Below are 19,029 nucleotides of genomic sequence, written 5' to 3' on the forward strand. Positions count from 1 at the left end.
AAAGTTTTTATCGGTAAAACAGACCCTTTGGGATCCCCTTAACTCCAAGTTACAATTCACAATGGAAATAGGAACAAACAACAAATTAAATTTTCTGGATATTATTATGATTTTAAATAAAAATCATATAATATATGATTGGTTTCATAAATCAACTTTTTCGGGGAGATATCGGAACTTCTTCTCCCAACATCCTACTTGTCAGAAAAGAGGCACAGTTATTGGCCTCATGGACAGAGCATTTTTACTCTCACATCCAAAGTTTCACTCCAAGAATATTGAGTTGGTTATAAGAGTTCTTCTCGACAATGATTATCCATTGAAGCTCATTTTTCAAACCTTTCACGCACGTCTCAAAACATTATCCAATAAGTCGAAAAATAGAGAAATGAATATTAACCAGGAAACGAAGAGCGAGGCTCTTTCGTATTTCACTATACCGTACGTTCCCTCCATATCCGAGCGATATATTAATATTACGAGGAATCTTAATGTCAGATTGTCCTACTTTAGTCTCAATAAATTACATAGTTACATTAGAGTTCACAAAAACACTCTTCCTAAAGCTTCGCACAGCAATGTCGTTTATAAAATCAACTGTAGTAATTGTAACACCTCATACGTCGATCAAACGTGCAGACGTACAAGTTACGTACAAGGATATTTGAGCATCGCAGTCATATTAGATGGAATACGACGAATCATTCCGTTTTAACCGATCATAGATTAGAATTTAATCACGATTTTGATTGAGATGGAGTCGAAATTCTGGATAGTGAATCTTTGTTTAAAAAGCGCTTAATTTCTGAAATGGTATACATTAAAAGGCAACAAAATAGCCTTAATTTATAGACAGACGAAATGTTTATATTATGCTTATCCGGATGTGATCGATAAGTTACCAAAACTTTGAAAGTCATGCCGTCTTATTTGTAAACACTCCTCTGTATTCATATTTACTTTATGTATCGCGCGATATGAAGAGACTTAACATTCTGTCTCGAACATCCGTGTGTAACATTTGCCTTCTGTACAACATGGGTGACTCACTCAAGTTCGGTATAATTGTATTTATTGGCAGTTATTTTTTAATGTAGTATATTTTATCGGATAGTTTCTTCAGTCTCGAAATTACATTATATAACATTTACCATCTGACAACTGACAAGATGGGTGACTCACTCTTGTTCTGCGTATTATTACTGTTACATTTTTGATATAATATTTTCCATATACTTTGTAATTGCGCTGAGGATGGTCCAAAAAAGGGACCGAAACGTACGCTTTTTGTGATTTTGTCTATCACGTAGTCAAAATATCAATGTAATTTGATTGTAATAAAACATATGTGCACAAATTACAGCACTGGCTCTTGATTGCCTTTTATCTCCTTCATATGATATATTCATAAGAGCCTTTATTACCCAGATAGCAAAATGCTAGCAGCATACGCGCAGATTGGCAGCAAATTTAATCAAAATTCCATGCCAAAACCATAGCCATCTGTGACCACATTAAAAGTGCAAGTAAGAAACTTAAAAGTAATATTTATTTTTATCAGTTTAATTTTTGATACAATTCTTATATGGAATTCAGAATATTATACCCAAATAACCAAGCGTGATTAATCATATTAAACAAACTAACGCACTGTATGTGTTATTATATATGCTTGTTGTACGTTTGCTAACATCGAAATAGGAACGTTATTGAATGCAGCAACATGAGAGCTTATACACGCAATCAGTTGACGAAATTTCAACAAACAATCAGCAATACGTTATGTTATCAGCAACATGACAATAACGGCTGTTCTTGTGAACGGGGCACCCCTTCGATTGGGATGAAACCTTGCAGATAGCTTCAAGAGATCATATTAAGGTCAACTGTCAAGGTCGTATATATGGGTTTTGAATAATTCAAAAGTTATAAATAAAAATATTACTGAAAACCGTAAAAATCGACAAAAAAAGATCAAGCTCCAATGATCTTGACCTTGACATAAGTTGTCAAGATCACTGTTCTGAGTAAGATCCAAAAGATTTTATCCGTCGCTCATTGTTTATTAAAAAGTTATGAACAAAAGAATTTTCACGATATATATGTAATTTATCCATTTATTTATGTGTAATAAATCGAACATGTGGGCGGAGGAGGAGCTCCGTTCCTTCCCCGCCCACACCCACCCCAAAAAAGTAACCTAATCTAATCCATTTCCTAGAGATAAAGAAATAAAAAAACACTTCAGTGCAAAACAAAGTCCATGTTTCTACAATTCAAAATGGGTTTGCAACTTTCCACGCAAAGCAAGGTCCACCCCCAAATAAAATTTTAATTGTTAATCAGAAATAGGTTTGGGTTAGATTATATCTTCCGAAAATGGAGTCCCTCCGTAGGGGGGTGGAACCTACTGCGTCCACGCATGTACTTTGCAAGACGAAATGTTTTACACTTTTTTATGAAACCTTTTTGGTTCATAGCTCTTTCATAAACAATGACTGAGAACTAAAATGTATTAAATGTTACTCAGGGAGATAATCTTGATAACATATGTCAAGGTCAAAGTTATTGGAGTTGGATTTTCTTTTGTCGATTTTTACAATTTTCAGTGATATTTTTGTTCATCATGTTTATTTGTTTGTCATCATGACGGCAACAACACAAATTACAATGATCCCCATTCATTGTCGCGCATATTACCTCAATTAATAAAGTTTTTCATGACTTGTTATCAACAAGGCATTAAAAATATGAAATTGTTATACGTTCATGACAAAGAGACAGCATATAGTTCTGAAGATCTAATATATTAAAGTTCGTTCGCTTACCGCTATGCGCCCACTATGCGCTATATATCCCATTTTCAAGTTTTTTTCATGAGAGTATATAAAGCCTATAAAAAGCACAGCTACTAACATAAAAAAATGTAATATATTTTTCTATCAGTATAATTTCTGATACAATTCCAATACAAAGGATTCTAGATCTTGAACTAATTGTTCGGAAATGGACATGTGAGTATCCAAATGAGTCGGTTTTGAAGCAATTTATGACAAAAGTGAATATTAACTTTTCTTCATAAAATCATCTAAGAAATTACTTCTTTAATTTTCGAAATTTATTTAAAGACTACTCTATATATTAAATTATTAGAAATACATTGCATCATAATATTGTTATAATGTTTCATTGCAATTTTTCTAAAGGCAAGCATTTTAAAATATTGCCACAATCTTACAGCAATGATATAGCAATGTTTCGCAATACATTTGCAATATTACAATGTTTCAGTGAAATTATTTTACAATATATTTACAACCTTTCTATGTTGTGTGCTGTGTGTGTGTGCGCGCGCATCGTATGTGTGTCCTTTTACAAAATTTACTGAATAAATACAATTCTATGGAAATTTGTTGAATATATAAATTTAATTTTTAATGAATTTTTCTTAAGTTTTATTAAAATTTTAATAATATCGCAATGAAAAAGGATCAATTTTGATTATGATTTCAGTATGTAATTTAGACACTATTTCAATACGATTTCAGTATAATTTCTGTAAAATATTTTTTTCCCATCAGGGTACAAATATTAAAAAAAATAGAGAGTACTTTTCATACGCTAAAAGTTGAACTATTCTCAAACCATTGAAACTCGGCGAAGAATCATCATAAACAACAAATTAAAAAAACAATTAAATATGAATACTGGCAGATAAGAGCCAAGGCCCGGGTATTGTTGCGCGAACTTGTTATTAAATTTTATTAACAAATGTGCATTAAGAATATACATTTCAGACCGTTTGGTCCATCTTCAGCATGGATATAAATATATAAAAATTTCATTCATTATATTGTAAACATGTAAACCATCGATATATGTTCAGTGATGGCGTTTGGACGTTGTCCACTAATTTGTACAGATTCTACGCAGATTTTAATGAGGCTTCCTTTCTGATTACAGTGTTCAACACCAAATTTGCCTTAAGTTCTACCAAATCATTTCTGATAGATTTTTTAGCGCTGATTGCGAATCTGGCTGTAAAAATGGCGTAGCACGTCAAGTTTTTGAGAAAACTTCAGTCAAAGTTGCTAAAATAGGCGTTTTTGATACTTTTGCGTAAATTGTATTTTCCGATGGGGACGTGCTACAGACGACAGCGACAGCTCAAAATAAAGCTCAAGACTTATACTTTATGATAAAAATACTAGAAGTCTTAGGCAGGAAAGATTTTTCTGAAAAAAAGTCGAAACATAAGAAATATCTATTGCAATGTTTTCCAGTCATACGTCTTCAATTGTCCATTACTAAATTTTTTTTTAGTAACAGAAGTAACAAAAAACTACTCTAATTTTGTTCTTAACTGATAGCGACCACAAAAATCTACACAAACTCATGATTTGAATGATTTTTCAAAAATTTGATCCGCCATTTTGGATTTTCCATTTTTAATTTTAAAATTTTAATACGTAATTCGTGATGAGTAATCAGGCAAATGTATACATACCGACTTTCATGATTAGAATAATTTTAGAAAATTTTAGTAACGGACAATTGGAGACGTATGACTGGGGGACACTGCGATAGATGTTTCTTATGTTTCGACCACTTTTTTTCAGGAAAACCTTTCCTGTCTGGGACTTCTGGCATTTTTATCATAAAGTATAAGTCTTGAGCTTTATTTTGAGCTGTCGCTGCCGTCTGTAGCACCTCTCCATTGAAAGATATAACTCACGCCAAAGTATTAAAAACGCCTATTTTAGCAACTTTGACTGAGGTTTTCTCACAAACTTGGCAGGGTACGCCATTTTTACAGCCAGATTCGTAATCAGCGCTAAAAAATCTACCATAAATGACTTGGTAGAACTTAAGGCAAAAAAAAAGTTCTTATTTTGTCGACCAGTGTTATTAATTTCAATTTGAAATTTGACTGCAACAACAAGTATTGCGCATATTAAGTTTTAAAATTCCAATTTAATTTTTGCAATATTATTTATATCTATACTGAAAATGGACCAAAAAACGGTCCGAAACGTTCATTTTTAATGCACATTTGTTAATAAAATTTAACAATAATAAGTTTGCGCACCAATATCCGCGCCTTGGCTCTTATCTGCCAATATTCCCACTTGATTGTTTGTGCTCTGAGCCTATTGCTGTTATTATTAAAAAACATTTTAAAGCTTAAAGTTTCAACGATATTAGGTGAAGAAATTAACAAATAAGAACCGAGGCATGGTTATTACCACCCAAACTTTTCGTTATTAAATTTCATTGACAAGTATGCATTAAATATGTACGTTTCGGACCATTTTTTGGTCCATCTTCAGCATAGATAACAAAATATAAAAATCAAATTCATATTCCAACTTTAAAATGCGTAATACTAGTTGCCGCAATCGAAAATCAAAATTGAAATCGATAGATAACATTCAAGAGTGACTCACCAAAACCCGAATAGAGTCTGTGCAAGCCGACAACGTCATCGCACTTATGTATCCGTCGGTGGTCCAAACCGCACTAACTGTATAGAAATAAAAAATAAAAAATTATTTAGAACTACCAATAGCGCGTTAAAGTTGAAACTTTAAACTTTGAAATGATTTTTAAATTTTTTTTTACGATGGTTTTTCGCTAAGTTTCAACGGTTTGAAAATAACCCTATTTTGAGCGTATGAGAAATGTTTCCTATTTTTTCAGTATATTTTAGTGTATATAAAAAAGATACGTTTACATAGAAAAAGTTCAAATTTCTGGGTATGCCGTTCCAACCAAATCTTTTCCTCTATATCTAAATTTGCGTGTTATTATATTAAATTTGGTGCCTCCCAGAGATACAGGGCAGCTTTCATCTGGTCGTGCATAGAAGCAAACAGTATAAAGTGACATTTCCAATTCGGGCGAAGTTCCGATGAACATTGTTGTGACTGGTTTATCGTGACCATTGAATTTTACATGCATCTTAATAATGGATCCCTTCTACAAAAAAAGGTACACTTATGTTTATATGATTTTCTTATATTAAAATCGCTGAATGTAGTATAAAGCAGTTCTATAAATTCTATTTATTTAAAAATTTATTCAAAAATTACTTACGTTTCCTAAATCGGTTTTTTTAATGTAACCTAGATAGTCGACACGGCTCTTTATTTCTTTTGCGTTAAAGTAGATCCAATTATGTAATCCAAGTATCTTTGTACCCGAATCTACTTGTCTTGTTTCCGCCATAAAGACGTGCTCAAATCCAGTGCTACCGGTTTTACCCTGTCCACGCGAGAATAAATTAAACCAAATTCTTCTTAATGTATCTTTATACTCATAATAATCCTGCCTCACAAATCCTTTATCTGCGAGAAAACGCATAGCAGTAGACATTACATTTGTACTCAGAAAAGTATCAACAAGGAGACTCTCTTCCTCTCTTTGTGATGGATTAATATATTCATTCGTATGAGTATCTAATTGATAATTATCGAATATGGAGAGAACCTTTTGAATCGTAGGAATCTGGAAAGCTTCAGGACTTATTGTCAACAGCCTGTAAAAATATACAGTTTGATCAATTAAAATATAATTGAAAAAAATATTGATATTTTATATCTAAAAATCCATATAACATGTACTGATCTGTTTCCAACATTTTTGTTATAAATAAATAAATATATTATATTATATTAAGAATATAATTCTTACGGCTGTGAAGCTTGATCCATCAGATTGCTACTGGTGGTTTGCTTTTGCAGATTAATTCTTATATATGAGTTTGCATTATTCGTTTCTTTTATATAAAGTGCTTCAGAAACTTTTTCCAAATCCTCATCAGTAACTATATTTCCTTTGCTATATATTGGATTACTGGAATATATCTTTCTAGTGGAATCTGTGGCTGATCTGGTGGTTACATCCGCAACAACATTAGCCGCTACAATAATAACAAAAATAGGGTCAGAATACTAATGATATTAAAAGTGAAGAAGCTAGCAAATAAGAGCTGAGGCGCAATAATTAGTGAGTAGACTTTTCTGTCGTTTAATATTAATAACAAATATGCATTAAATATATACCTTTCGGACCGTTTTTTGATCCATCTTCAGCATATATAAAAAAATATATATAAAAATTAAATTCGTATTTAAAACTTTACCAGCACAATATATTAATTGTTACAATCGCAATTAAAATTGAAATCGATAATCAAAGGGAAAGATTCACTAAAACCCGTAGTCTGTACAAATTACCCATACAGAAATTAATGTATCATATATTAGATATCTACGGGATGTTTTCAATGTGCATTAGGGATATCCATAAATATATAGGAAACATCTATTAGACATGCTTTAAATATCTAAATGTCCGCAATATGACATCTTATAAATATCCACAAGATATGTAGGCCAATATCTACAGGACATCCACATCAGTATTCAATGGATATTTATGTAGATATTCAGTGGATATTTATGTAGATATCCATTGTATGTTGGTTAAATTTTGGTCGCAAAATGACTAATTAAATGTTTTAAGTTAGGTTTTATAAGACCCGAATATGACGTCGATATGTCCCATTTACGGAATATCATTTTCTGACGTTTGTGTGATGGTAAAACTAAGATCAATTACAGTAATAATACATAATAAAACATATTAATGTAATATATATTATAGGTAAATTTATATAATTCAATTTATAAAATTAAAGATTTTATTTGTATGGAAGTTAATTTCTATTTTATATTTTCAATAAATAATGACGAACGATTTTCGCTTATTCGGACAAAAATTGTCCTAATAAGTGAAAATCGGATATTTATCTGATATTACGGTAAGATTATCGAAAATTAAATATTTTACGAGATATTTTATTTTTTATATCAAAATATGTCAAATTAACAAATATATAAAATAACTCAAAAAATACTTAATGAAAAAATACTTTATTATAGTGTTTTAAAAAGCTTTCGAGCTAAGAATACTAGAATATGTAATGGAAAATGGGTTTTTATTTAAGAAATTAAAGGTGACCTTCACGTGACTTTCAAACGATTATCCAAGATCAAACCAATGACACCTTCTTATGTCACCCTTCGAATTAAATAACTTCTATCCGAATTTTTTTTTAAATGCATGTTTTTCGAGATATTACGGTATGAAAATTAAAATGGGACACTCTGTATAATAATGAATAGATTAGCTTGCTTCTCACTGTCACTAATTGTTGATCCTTGAGATATTTTTGATGATTGCTTTTGTGATGAGTCTTTAGCTCCAATAAGATCTACAGCCAAATTTCTGTAACTTTGAGCATCTCCACGATCGATTCTTGACCTGTTTGATCTTGAAAAATCAATATCCGTGCCCAATTCCGTTCTTAGGTTAGATCGTATATTATTTTGTATATTCTTCCCAGTTTTGTCTACGCCATTGTCTAATCCCAAATTAGCAGCATCTATTATAGCGGCTCCAGTGTTTGCAACTGACACCGTTGGCCTTCTGACTGTTGTAGTATTTGATGGAACTGTAGTACTTTGTACATTTATAGAAACTGATGTAGTGCTCGTAGTAGTAGTAATCTCTTTATCTTTTTTCCAAAATTTCCATCCTGCTTCACTGTTTCCTAAACAGTAAATTAAAATTATTAGAATCTTAAAGTCGTGTGCGAGAAAAAACATGAGAAAAATTATACAGGGTGAGGAAAAAGTATGGAAACCCTGAAAAATTTCGAAAAATATAAGTTTTACAGAAAATTATTTCAAATAAAAGTTGTGGGATTTAAAAAGATTTATTTACTGATCTTATCAGTTTGGATTTGGATGGCGTCGCCAAGGTAAGGACAAAGTCACCTTGAATTTTTTAAATGGAAACCTCTATTTTTTATTACATATTCTTGTAGCCTTTGTCAAGACCTTTTCAAAACACTATGATAAAGTATTTTTGCATTAAGTATTTTTTGAGTTATTTTATATCTTAATCTGACATATTTTGATATAAAAAAATAAAATATCTCGTAAAATATTTAGTTTTCGATAATCTTACTTTATTACTTATAGAATAATGAGACAAATCAATTGATAAAAAAAAATTGTATTCAAGAAAAAGTATGTAATTATTTATAATGTATTTTTTTTAACAATTATTTGTTTCCTTTTACACTAATTTATTTGTCTCATTATTCTGTACCTAAAAGTATTACGGTAAGATTATCGAAAACTAAATATTTTACGAGATATTTTATTTTTTATATCAAAATATGTCAAATTAAGATATAAGATAACTCGAAAAATACTTAATGAAAAAATACTTTGTTATAGTGTTTTGAAAAGGTCTCGACAAAGGCTACAAGAATGTATAATAAAAAATAGGAGTTTCCATTTAATTCAAGGTGACCTTGTCCTGACCTTGGTGACGCCATCCAAACCCAAACTGATAAGATCAGTAAATAGATCTTTTTAAACCCCACAACTTTTATTCGAAACAATTTTTGGTAAACCTTATATTTTTCGAAATTTTTCAGGGTTTCCATACTTTTTCCTCACCCTGTATATGTATACAGGGTGTTTCATAATATGTAAGACGCACTTCAGGGGCAGATATAGGACTAAAAAACAATTTAAAAAGTTTATATAAACATATGTTCGGAATTGCTTCATTTACAAGGCCATGCTTCGTCTATGCAAGGACAATTGAAAATGCAGAAATTCTTCGACAACGTGTAGAACAATACTGTCAAATATTCAAACAAACTCCGGGCATATTTGAAAGGGTGAAAGAGTTCATTAAAGACCGGGCTTGTATCGAGGCATAAGAAAATCATTTTAAACATTTTCTTTAAAATCAGCAAAGTGATGACAAAAGATAAAAACACGTGTAACTTGTGAACGAAATAATTCCGAACATGTTTACATGAACTTTTTTTATTGTTTTTAGTCCTGCATCCGCCCCTGGAGTGCGTCCCACATGTTATGAAAGATCTTGTATAGAAATGTAGATGTTATAAGGAAATGTGAAAATGAAAGAAAATTATGGTTCAATACAAATCTTAATTGGTTAATATTTTTAATGCTATTTATCATGTTCACTGGGTCACAATGATCATTTGAGATATTGTATTGAGATAGATAAGTCACTACTATACAATGCGTTAATAATAAAACTTTTTCTCTAAATTTTCTCTATTAACATTTATAATTATTTTATTAATTAATATATAGATATTAATTTTGTATTCTATATAGATATTAAGTTAATTGTGTTCATTATTATTAAATTATCTATCTACTTATAGATAATTCAATTTGCTATATATTATTGAAGTATATCTATTATTTAATTGTCTTTATTATTGTTAAATTATTATATATCATAAAAATTATCAAAAAATAGTTTAAATTATATTGATTTTCAAATATATATTTCATAATTATTATGTTGGAATTATTGCATTTTGTTTCAGACATAAATTTATTAAATTTCATTATTTTAAATAATTCTTTTTCTTTCTAAAATCATTAAATAACACTATATTTATGTACTTGGAAAATTCTATTTTATTTGTGTAATTTGTAGAATGTTTTTAAAAGATAAGCAGGTATCGGAAAAACTTACCAATGAATAGCGACAACGTAATCATTAAAACGATGAAATATTTATTTTTCACTACCATGATTGTGTCATAAACGCTGATAAATGCTCCGTCCGAGTTCGTTTTAAAAAAAATGTATGTCTTTCATAATTCAAAACTAAATTCAATTATATAACGTTATATAACTATAAGTACGAATAAAACATGCGTTACTCGCACATAAAGTAAGGCCGCGTCTCTCTCTACGATATAACTGCCGCGAGGTCATCAGCTTACTTTCATCTCTACCCTCTCCAACTCATTTTACTTACACTTTAACATGTATCCAAGCTCTGGCAGAGATCAGTATAGTAAAGTTGAACAGATAGTATATTAAAAGGATGATGTCATTTCTTGATCATGAATCTGATTCTGTTAATTCTCGAAAGAGATTTTGTCTCGTAAATTACGATAAAAAATACATGGATAGATAGATACGAATAAAAAACATGCCGATAATTAATTAATTATCTGTAACTTTTAATGTGCAAAATGTGTATATATTTCTATAATATATGTTTTATTTTATTCTATGTTTAAAATATTTCTTGAGTCTAGTATTTTCATTATAAAAATATGCATGATAAACACAAGATTACTGTAGCACAAGAGTTTCGGCGCCTCCTCTTCGTACAACTATGCCATCACTCTGTTTGCTTTCTTCTGCACATCGAATTTTGCATAAAAAAATTCTGAAACATGCAAATATTTTTATTAAGTATTTCAATTATTAAGAAGTTTCAATAAAATTACAGAAAGAGGGACCCATTTCCGATGATATTGACTTTGATGTATATTGTCAAGGTGATGAACTTGAGTAATTTTTTATTTATTTTAATAAACGTGCGTTTATTAACTTTTGAACAATGGATGGTATGATAGCCGTGCACAAAACAGAAACTAGGTCAATTTTGACCCATAGTAAAATTTCTTTTGTTCAGGATTGGGTAATAACTAGTTATAAGGTTAAAAGTTAGGTTAAAAAGTTGAAAAGTTAATAACTTTTAACTTAACTTAGTTAATTTTAAACTTGTTAACTTTTAACTTAAATTAGTTACTTTTAAATGCATTAACATGAACTTATTAACTTTTTTACACAAGTTAAAATTTTGTATCTTTGATAGTCGAAAATTATCTATTTATTAATAATTATAATAACATAAGACAGTATCCAGTACCATTAAAATATGCGGTCATAAAATATAACACAACGGTACTATCCTCGGCGCACATAGAGCGTATGTTTAGTGCAGATGATTTAGTATATGATGACTTAAGAGGAAAAATGACGGACCATAATTTTGAGATGACACTTTTACTCAAACTATCTTTTAAAACTATAAAACACCTTATAAAACTATCTTTTAGGTAATATATATTACCTAAATTCAAAAAATTTAATTTAAAATGTACAATTAAAAGATTAATTATGCAAAAAACATATAGTTCTGCATAATTAACTTTTAACTTTTTAATAAGTTAATAATATTTTAACTTAACTTTAACTGACTTAATTTTTGTTTAAGTAACTTTTAACGTAAACTTAATTAATTGTTGGGTCATTAACTTTAAACTTAACTTAGTTAAAAAAAAATTAACTTACCCAACCCTGCTGTATCCATAAAACTAGCATCATTTAATTCGCTTTTTTTCTTAATGCCTACAGAAGTTATACTGTTTATTTCAGTCGAGTCACTAAAAGATTGTTCCCTAACCCTATTCCATTCTCTCTTTGGAAATCTCTTTTATCGATACATTTTTTATTTGTAATCTCACTATCATCACTATTTCCCTCACTATTCTTCCTCACCTTATTTTTTTTTTCTTCTACATTATTAATCGTTTTAACGCATGGTCTTTTACCCTTAATTTTTCTAACTATTTGTGTATTACCTATCTTATATTCGTTATTTAATAATTCTTTATATATTTTCATTATCGCAAAATTTGTCCAAACTTTCCTTATCTACTATAACTCTGTTCGTTTATTTCTAAACACGTGCCTATCTGACTCGGATTTACTCTTTCTTTCTCATCATTTCTGTAACTATATTCTCGCTCTCTCCTACCTTTGCTGTTTTGACCCCCTTCTCCCATCTAGGGTGACCAACTTTTGATTAACCAATTTCGGGATATCGACCTTAAAAAATCGGGAGACAATAAAAAAAATCGGGACTTTTTTATTGGTATAATTTTGATTATGAAACATAATGTGGTTATATATATAATATTGCAATTTTATTGAGTTTTCTTTTTATAATACCGGCTAATACTATAAAAAGAATCAGCCTTCGACTATGGAGGTTCATTTTCTATTTAGTTTATTTTAGATTGATTAATTTAATGGTTGACTCCTATCTCGACTCTTATCTTTGGTTTGTATTTACTATTCATACTCAATTTCATACAATCAACGAAACATAGCCTTCTATTATTTTTTAATATAATCATTAGTTTAAAACTTAATTGATAAAATTCTTAAAATAAAATTAAAAACAATCTATTATTATGTTTTATATTATTTATTTTATGTTATGTGAAAATAGGGATAATAACGTCCCGTTTGAGGTTCTTTTGGGACGCTTTTAATGAGAGCCGAAAATCGGGATGTTCCGGAAAATTCGGGACGGTTGGTCACCTTACCCCCACCAGTACCTCTTGTAGAAGCCGAAATAGAAGATTTCGGCTCCTTTATAACTGAATGATAGACTCTCCTCCAATGTATGGCTGATTATATTATCATAATTCCACCTTGAATCAGTCAAACCTTCAGAAAATCAAATACTTATGTCCAAAATTAATCAAAATATGTAACGCGTAATTCTCGTTGTTATCTCTATGGAGTCCTCTTTTGTTCTTTCAATTAATGCATAATTAATATCTTTAGGTTAACTTACAAATGGCTACGCAATGAGTTTATGTTAAAGTAGTAAAATAAATCTTGTTAAAATTCTCTCAAAAATATCATAAAAATAACAACATTGTATACACATTTTTATTAATTGGCTTCATAAAGAATAATGAAATGATAAAATCATCGAAGCATTTCTATAGTGTTCACAAATATTTTGCAGATCTGGCTCTGCGGATCTGGCTACTCGCAACTTTTGGTTCTGGAAATGTGTGAATGTTAATATATATTTTATATATAAATGTAATTAATGCGTAATTAATATTTTTACGTCATTTACAAATGGCTAAACAATGAGTTGCATGTTTATGTTAATATAGCAAAACAAATCTTGTTGACTTTTATCAAAAATATTACATATACAGTTGAATTGAAAGTGTCAGAGTTAGATCCTGAAATAGAAATGTTAAGCATCAGTCAAAGAAAAGAAATAAGGTAATAATTTTGTTTATAAATTATATAATAAAAGTTATTTATTTTCTTGGACTAAATACTTTAAGGACAAGATTTAGTCTATTTAAATTTTTTTGACATAATAGTTGAACTTATTTTTTTAAAGCAATTTTTTAAAGAAACTTGAATGTGGAAATTGATGATTTATTCGGATGGAGCTGCCTTTTGCAATATAATATTATCGGAGAGCATTAAAATATGTCATCGACAAAAAGTAGTTCAAATTTGAATCAAAATGAGGAGGAAGAGTCGGTCAGTGATGCTAAATTGCAGATGTTATTAGAAAATAGTATAAAAGTTTATAATAATTTGGCAACTGCATTGATTAAAACACAAACTTATGATGCAGCTTTAGAAAATGTGAAACATGTTTTGAAGTGTCAACGACAAAATGTAAAAGCACTATTCAGGATAGGTATTGCAAAAAACCTATTCTTCTTTTACTATATTTAATCTATTATTTTAAATAAGTTGTATACATTCTTGATTTATATTTTACATATGCAAAATTCAAATCACCTAAAAAAACCTCACAAAGGTAAAAAAAAATACGCCAAGTATATAAAAAAATCTCTAAAAAATAAAAACCTTTAAAAAATCAAACATCAAAACTATAAATATGAAATCAAGTTAACTAGCCAAGTACATAGAAGCAGTTCAGTTTGTAAGAGTTTGTAATTTAAAATAGTATTTGTTTGATAAAATCAATCTTGCATTTATAGAAATATTATAGATTCTCTCAAGAAAATTAAAATGCATTTTATTTTTATAAAATTACGCTATTATGCCCCCCCCCTCAAATAAATATTATATATACTATACAAAATAGCACAATTATATTGCGGATTTTATTACAAATAGTACATAAAACTACTTAACCCTTACTGCAATAACTTCGATCACATCGATCACCAATTTCGAGTTTAAAAGTGCCCCGTGCCAAACTGATCGACTTGTTTTGCAATTAATCATAATCTTTACTAGATAGACCTGAAACGAAAAGGATTAAAATTAAAGTGACATACAAATACTTGGCGTGCCCGTGTCGCATTATAAGTCATATATGATATTTTTGTTAATATATTGATAATGATTTCTGATAATCCTTTGGAAATTTTTAATTCAGGTCGGGCATGCCAAGTATTTGTATGTCATTTTAATTTTAATCCTTTTCGTTCCAGGTGACAACATATGTCAAGGTCAAGGTCATTGGGGCTGGGTCCCCTATTCGCTATATTTACCATATTCTCATATATATTTTTTGTTATTTCTATATTCAATCTAAGAAGTTGGGTTATGTCTTCAAAAAATGTAAAGGGCGTTTTTTAATTCATCGATTGATCAATCGCATGATGCATAAATGTAGCAAATACAGGACTTTGCTGTACTTGCGCATCATGCGAGTTAAACTTCAGTACTTTATGAATTTCTTTTAATAACATATTGCTCACTGAGTTGTTACGTCCCTGCATGCGGTCTGAAACGAGATTATAGAGGAGGGTCGTCTCCAAGAGCGTTGTCATGGAATGTTGATAAATAACGGTAGCCATGTTAAACTTTGTGTAGCTGTCTTGTAATACGGCCGTGTTTGAGACAGCTCCGTCTCAAAATGTTGCGTCCGCTGGTTCGAGATTAATCGAAGCTCGCTATGCAACTGCTTTACACTCGCACACCGCGTCGCTTCCGCAACCGAAAAGGTCCCGTCTCCGATTTTGATGAAACTTTGTGAAAAGCTTCTTTTCAGGTTCAAATGAAAGATCCTGAAAGGAATTTTGGCGACTCCTACAAGAAAGTCATTTTTTAAGAGAAAATGGGGGTGTAGTTCCGAATGGACTCTAAATCTTATATCTATCCTCCCATCTAAGCATGTACTTTGCAGTACATGTACGATTCCACATGGGTTTGCAACTTTCCACGCAAAGTCTAACATGGCTGCCGTTGTTTATCAACATTCCATGAAAACACTCTTGGAGACGATCCTCCTCTATGATCTCGTTTCAGACCGCACGCAGGGACATAATATATACAGGGTAATAATAAGTATTAAGTATTAAGTAAGCATAATAAAGTAATTTTTCATTAAGTACTTTTTGAGTTATTTTATATGCAATAAAAAAAGGGGGATTCCATTTAAAAAAATGAAGATGACCTTCAAATCTCCTAAGTGCCTCCATCTGAAAAAAAATGTTCACTTTGACAAGATTTCCCCCTTGATACCATACAACTTTTATTTCAAACATTTTCCCCTATCTCCAAAACTGTGGGAGTTATTCGGGTGACCTGTCTTACAAGTAACACTAGGGAAGTGTCATACGGCGATTTTCCTGAAACTTGGCATACAAGTAGTACATGGAAAACTATTAGACACGTATATTGTTATATCGGCTCGAAAGCCGCTTGAAGGGTAGAATTCACCCTTATCTATTTTGGGGGTAGGTTTGACTATTTTACAAATTATTTAGTGAGTCCCCTTGCCTCTCACGAATCGGGGTGCTTCTTGAACGTGAGTCCTCTTGCCTTTCACGAATCGGGATGCTTTTTGAACATGAGTCCCCTTGCCTCTCACGAATCGGCGAATTCAAAGATTGCGCTAAACACTCGACTTTCAATGATTCTTTTAAAGCAAGCGTGCGACCTGCATGCGTTTCTAAATTGAACCCCGATTGATCGGAATTATAGACATTGTCTTCACCTACCAACATTTTGCTTCCCGTTTAAAAACTATTAAGGCCTCGACATTTTTGTATTAGGATTTTCGTCTTGAAATGTTCTAAGGAATCTGCCATTAAGAGGAAGTCCGTTATTTTTAAGACACCCTGTATATATATATACATATACAATATGTATATATACATATCTTATATTTCCAGAAACACACTAGTAGTAGAGCTTGTTTTATTTTAATTTTATGATTTTTTGAGGAATTCCATATTAAAGAAAAAAGAGTTTAATTCAATTATTGGTGAAAAAATGATTGAAAGCTGTTGAAAACCGATAGTGTTTAATCGATTTTTGGCAATATGTTTTTTTGCAAAGGTTCCTTATTAAAAATAATATTAGGAGATTAGGTTTTTTTTCTGGCATGTTGTATAAATATTAATAAAACGTTACGCGCAAGGTCTCTGGGATGTTAATGGAATGAATTTGGACGAATTTTCATGTTACTGGAAATTAATGGTAGGTTTATTAATTTCCGTAGAATGTTACCATCTTACAATTTAAGATGTAACTTCATTGGGATGTTGATGTGCTGTGAGGATACAATATGAATAATTCAGTTATCTCTAATTTTAATCTATAAATGAAGAATTTTCTTTGTTTAATAATAAATTGATGATATTATTAGGTGTACAAATAAGTTTCCGCCATTTGACAAAAGTTGGCGCCACCAGTAAGTTATGGTTAAAATTGTCAGATGTAAAACGTCCTTATCGTAAGATTGGACATCAGTCAATAACATAACCTTAAAATATTAGTGATTTTTTATCAGTATAATATTAGGTGTACAAATAAGTTTCCGCCATTTGACAAAAGTTGGCGCCACCAGTAAGTTAAGGTTAAAATTGTCAGATGTAAAACGTCCTTATCGTAAGATTGGACATCAGTCAATAACATAACCTTAAAATATTAGTGATTTTTTATCAGTATAATATTAGGTGTACAAATAAGTTTCCGCCATTTGACAAAAGTTGGCGCCACCAGTAAGTTAAGGTTAAAATTGTCAGATGTAAAACGTCCTTATCGTAAGATTGGACATCAGTCAATAACATAACCTTAAAATATTAGTGATTTTTTATCAGTATAATATATATTCTTTTGTGTGCGAAAATGTCGAGTTTTGAGCCGAATAAGCGTCATTTGCGGGAACTTCTGATTTACTTCTTCAATTTGAAGAAATCTGCAGCTGAGGCGTATCGATTGCTTGTAGAAACATATGGTGAGGCTGCCTTAAGTGAGAGAAGTTGTCATGAGTGGTTTCAAAAGTTTAAGAACGGTGAATTTGACATCGAAGACAAAGAACGTAACGGAAGGCCGAAAGTGTATGAAGACGCGGAATTGGAAACATTATTGGATCAAGATTCGTGCCAAACGCAAGAAGAACTTGCACTTACATTGGGAGTGACTCAACAAACAATTTCACATCGGTTGAAATCATTGGGATTGATTCAAAAACAAGGAAATTGGGTTCCATATGAACTGACGCCGAGAAACGTTAAACGCCGATTGTTCACATGTGAAATGCTGCTTGCCAGGCATAAACGAAAGGGTTTTCAGCACCGTATAGTCACTGGTGATGAAAAATGGATCCACTATGATAATCCAAAAAGGAAGAAATCATGGGGACCACCTGGCCATGCTTCAACATCTACAGCTAAGCCAAATATTCATGGAAAAAAACTCTTGTTATGCATTTGGTGGGATCAGCTTGGTGTCGTGTATTATGAGTTGCTCAAACCGAACGAAACCATTACTGGGGCTGTCTACCGAACACAATTAATGAGATTGAGTCGAGCACTCAAGGAAAAGCGCGCCCACTACTCCAGACACGACAAAGTTATTCTCCTGCATGATAATGCTCGTCCACATGTTGCGGCGCCGGTCAAAACCTATTTGGAAACACTCAATTAGGAAGTTTTACCCTACTCGCCGTATTCACCAGACATTGCTCCTTCTGATTTCCACATGTTTAGATCGATGGCGCATGGCCTGTCTGAGCAACACTTCACATCATATGAAGATACCAAAAATTGGGTTAATTCGTGGATAGCCTCAAAAGATAAAGCATTTTTCCGACGCGGTATCCGTATGCTGCCAGAAAGATGGGAAAAAGTAGTGGCAAGCGATGGACAATACTTCAAATAAAACATTAGGTTCCGTTCTTTCACAATAAATGCCCAATTTTTGATAAAAAACGGCGGAAACTTATTTGTACACCTAATAATACAAATCTAGTTTACATTAATTACAATATACGCCTTTAACATTCGCTTAAACGGCACAATTCTTTCATTCCGCTTTATTTCAGCTGGCAAGGCGTTATACA

General features: G+C 31.1%; 2 protein-coding genes across 5 annotated transcripts in view; both read right to left on the reverse strand.

The window, feature by feature from the left end:
* Positions 1 to 5,611: 5,611 nt before the first annotated feature.
* On the reverse strand, positions 5,612 to 10,865 carry LOC115241972 (poly(U)-specific endoribonuclease homolog). 3 transcript variants are annotated; one of them, XM_029817973.1, is made up of 7 exons: positions 10,606 to 10,865; positions 8,207 to 8,617; positions 7,065 to 7,088; positions 6,694 to 6,922; positions 6,379 to 6,538; positions 6,097 to 6,264; positions 5,612 to 5,979 (listed from the first exon to the last, which is right to left on the reverse strand). In XM_029817973.1, the coding sequence occupies exons 1-7, from the start codon at positions 10,661 to 10,663 to the stop codon at positions 5,746 to 5,748; spliced, it is 1,284 nt and encodes a 427-aa protein (XP_029673833.1). In that variant the 5' UTR covers positions 10,664 to 10,865; the 3' UTR covers positions 5,612 to 5,745. The 3 variants fall into 3 exon arrangements, with proteins under 3 accessions (XP_029673833.1, XP_029673831.1, XP_029673832.1); XM_029817971.1 differs by having other exon boundaries at positions 6,097 to 6,538; positions 10,606 to 10,864; XM_029817972.1 differs by lacking the exon at positions 7,065 to 7,088 and having other exon boundaries at positions 6,097 to 6,538; positions 10,606 to 10,864.
* Positions 10,866 to 11,112: 247 nt separating this feature from the next.
* The window catches only part of LOC115241970 (intraflagellar transport protein 81 homolog), a 77,936-nt gene continuing 70,019 nt past the window's right edge, over positions 11,113 to 19,029 (reverse strand). For both annotated transcript variants that reach the window (XM_029817968.1, XM_029817969.1), the window contains exon 14: positions 11,113 to 11,313. In XM_029817968.1, the coding sequence (XP_029673828.1) occupies positions 11,217 to 11,313 (97 nt within the window). In that variant the 3' untranslated portion in view covers positions 11,113 to 11,216. The remainder of the gene's footprint in view (positions 11,314 to 19,029) is intronic.

The sequence above is a fragment of the Formica exsecta genome, unplaced genomic scaffold (assembly GCF_003651465.1).
Source record: "Formica exsecta isolate Colony F162 unplaced genomic scaffold, ASM365146v1 scaffold547, whole genome shotgun sequence".
NCBI lineage: Eukaryota > Metazoa > Arthropoda > Insecta > Hymenoptera > Formicidae > Formica > Formica exsecta.

Coding starts and splice junctions, on each gene's coding strand:
- LOC115241972 (XM_029817971.1), bottom strand. CDS start 10,663: ATGGTAGTGAAAAATAAATATTTCATCGTTTTAATGATTACGTTGTCG. Junction 8,618..10,605: donor TACGTTGTCGCTATTCATTG/GTAAGTTTTTCC, acceptor TTTACTGTTTAG/GAAACAGTGAAGCAGGATGG. Junction 6,539..6,693: donor ATGGATCAAGCTTCACAGCC/GTAAGAATTATA, acceptor ATATTTTTACAG/GCTGTTGACAATAAGTCCTG.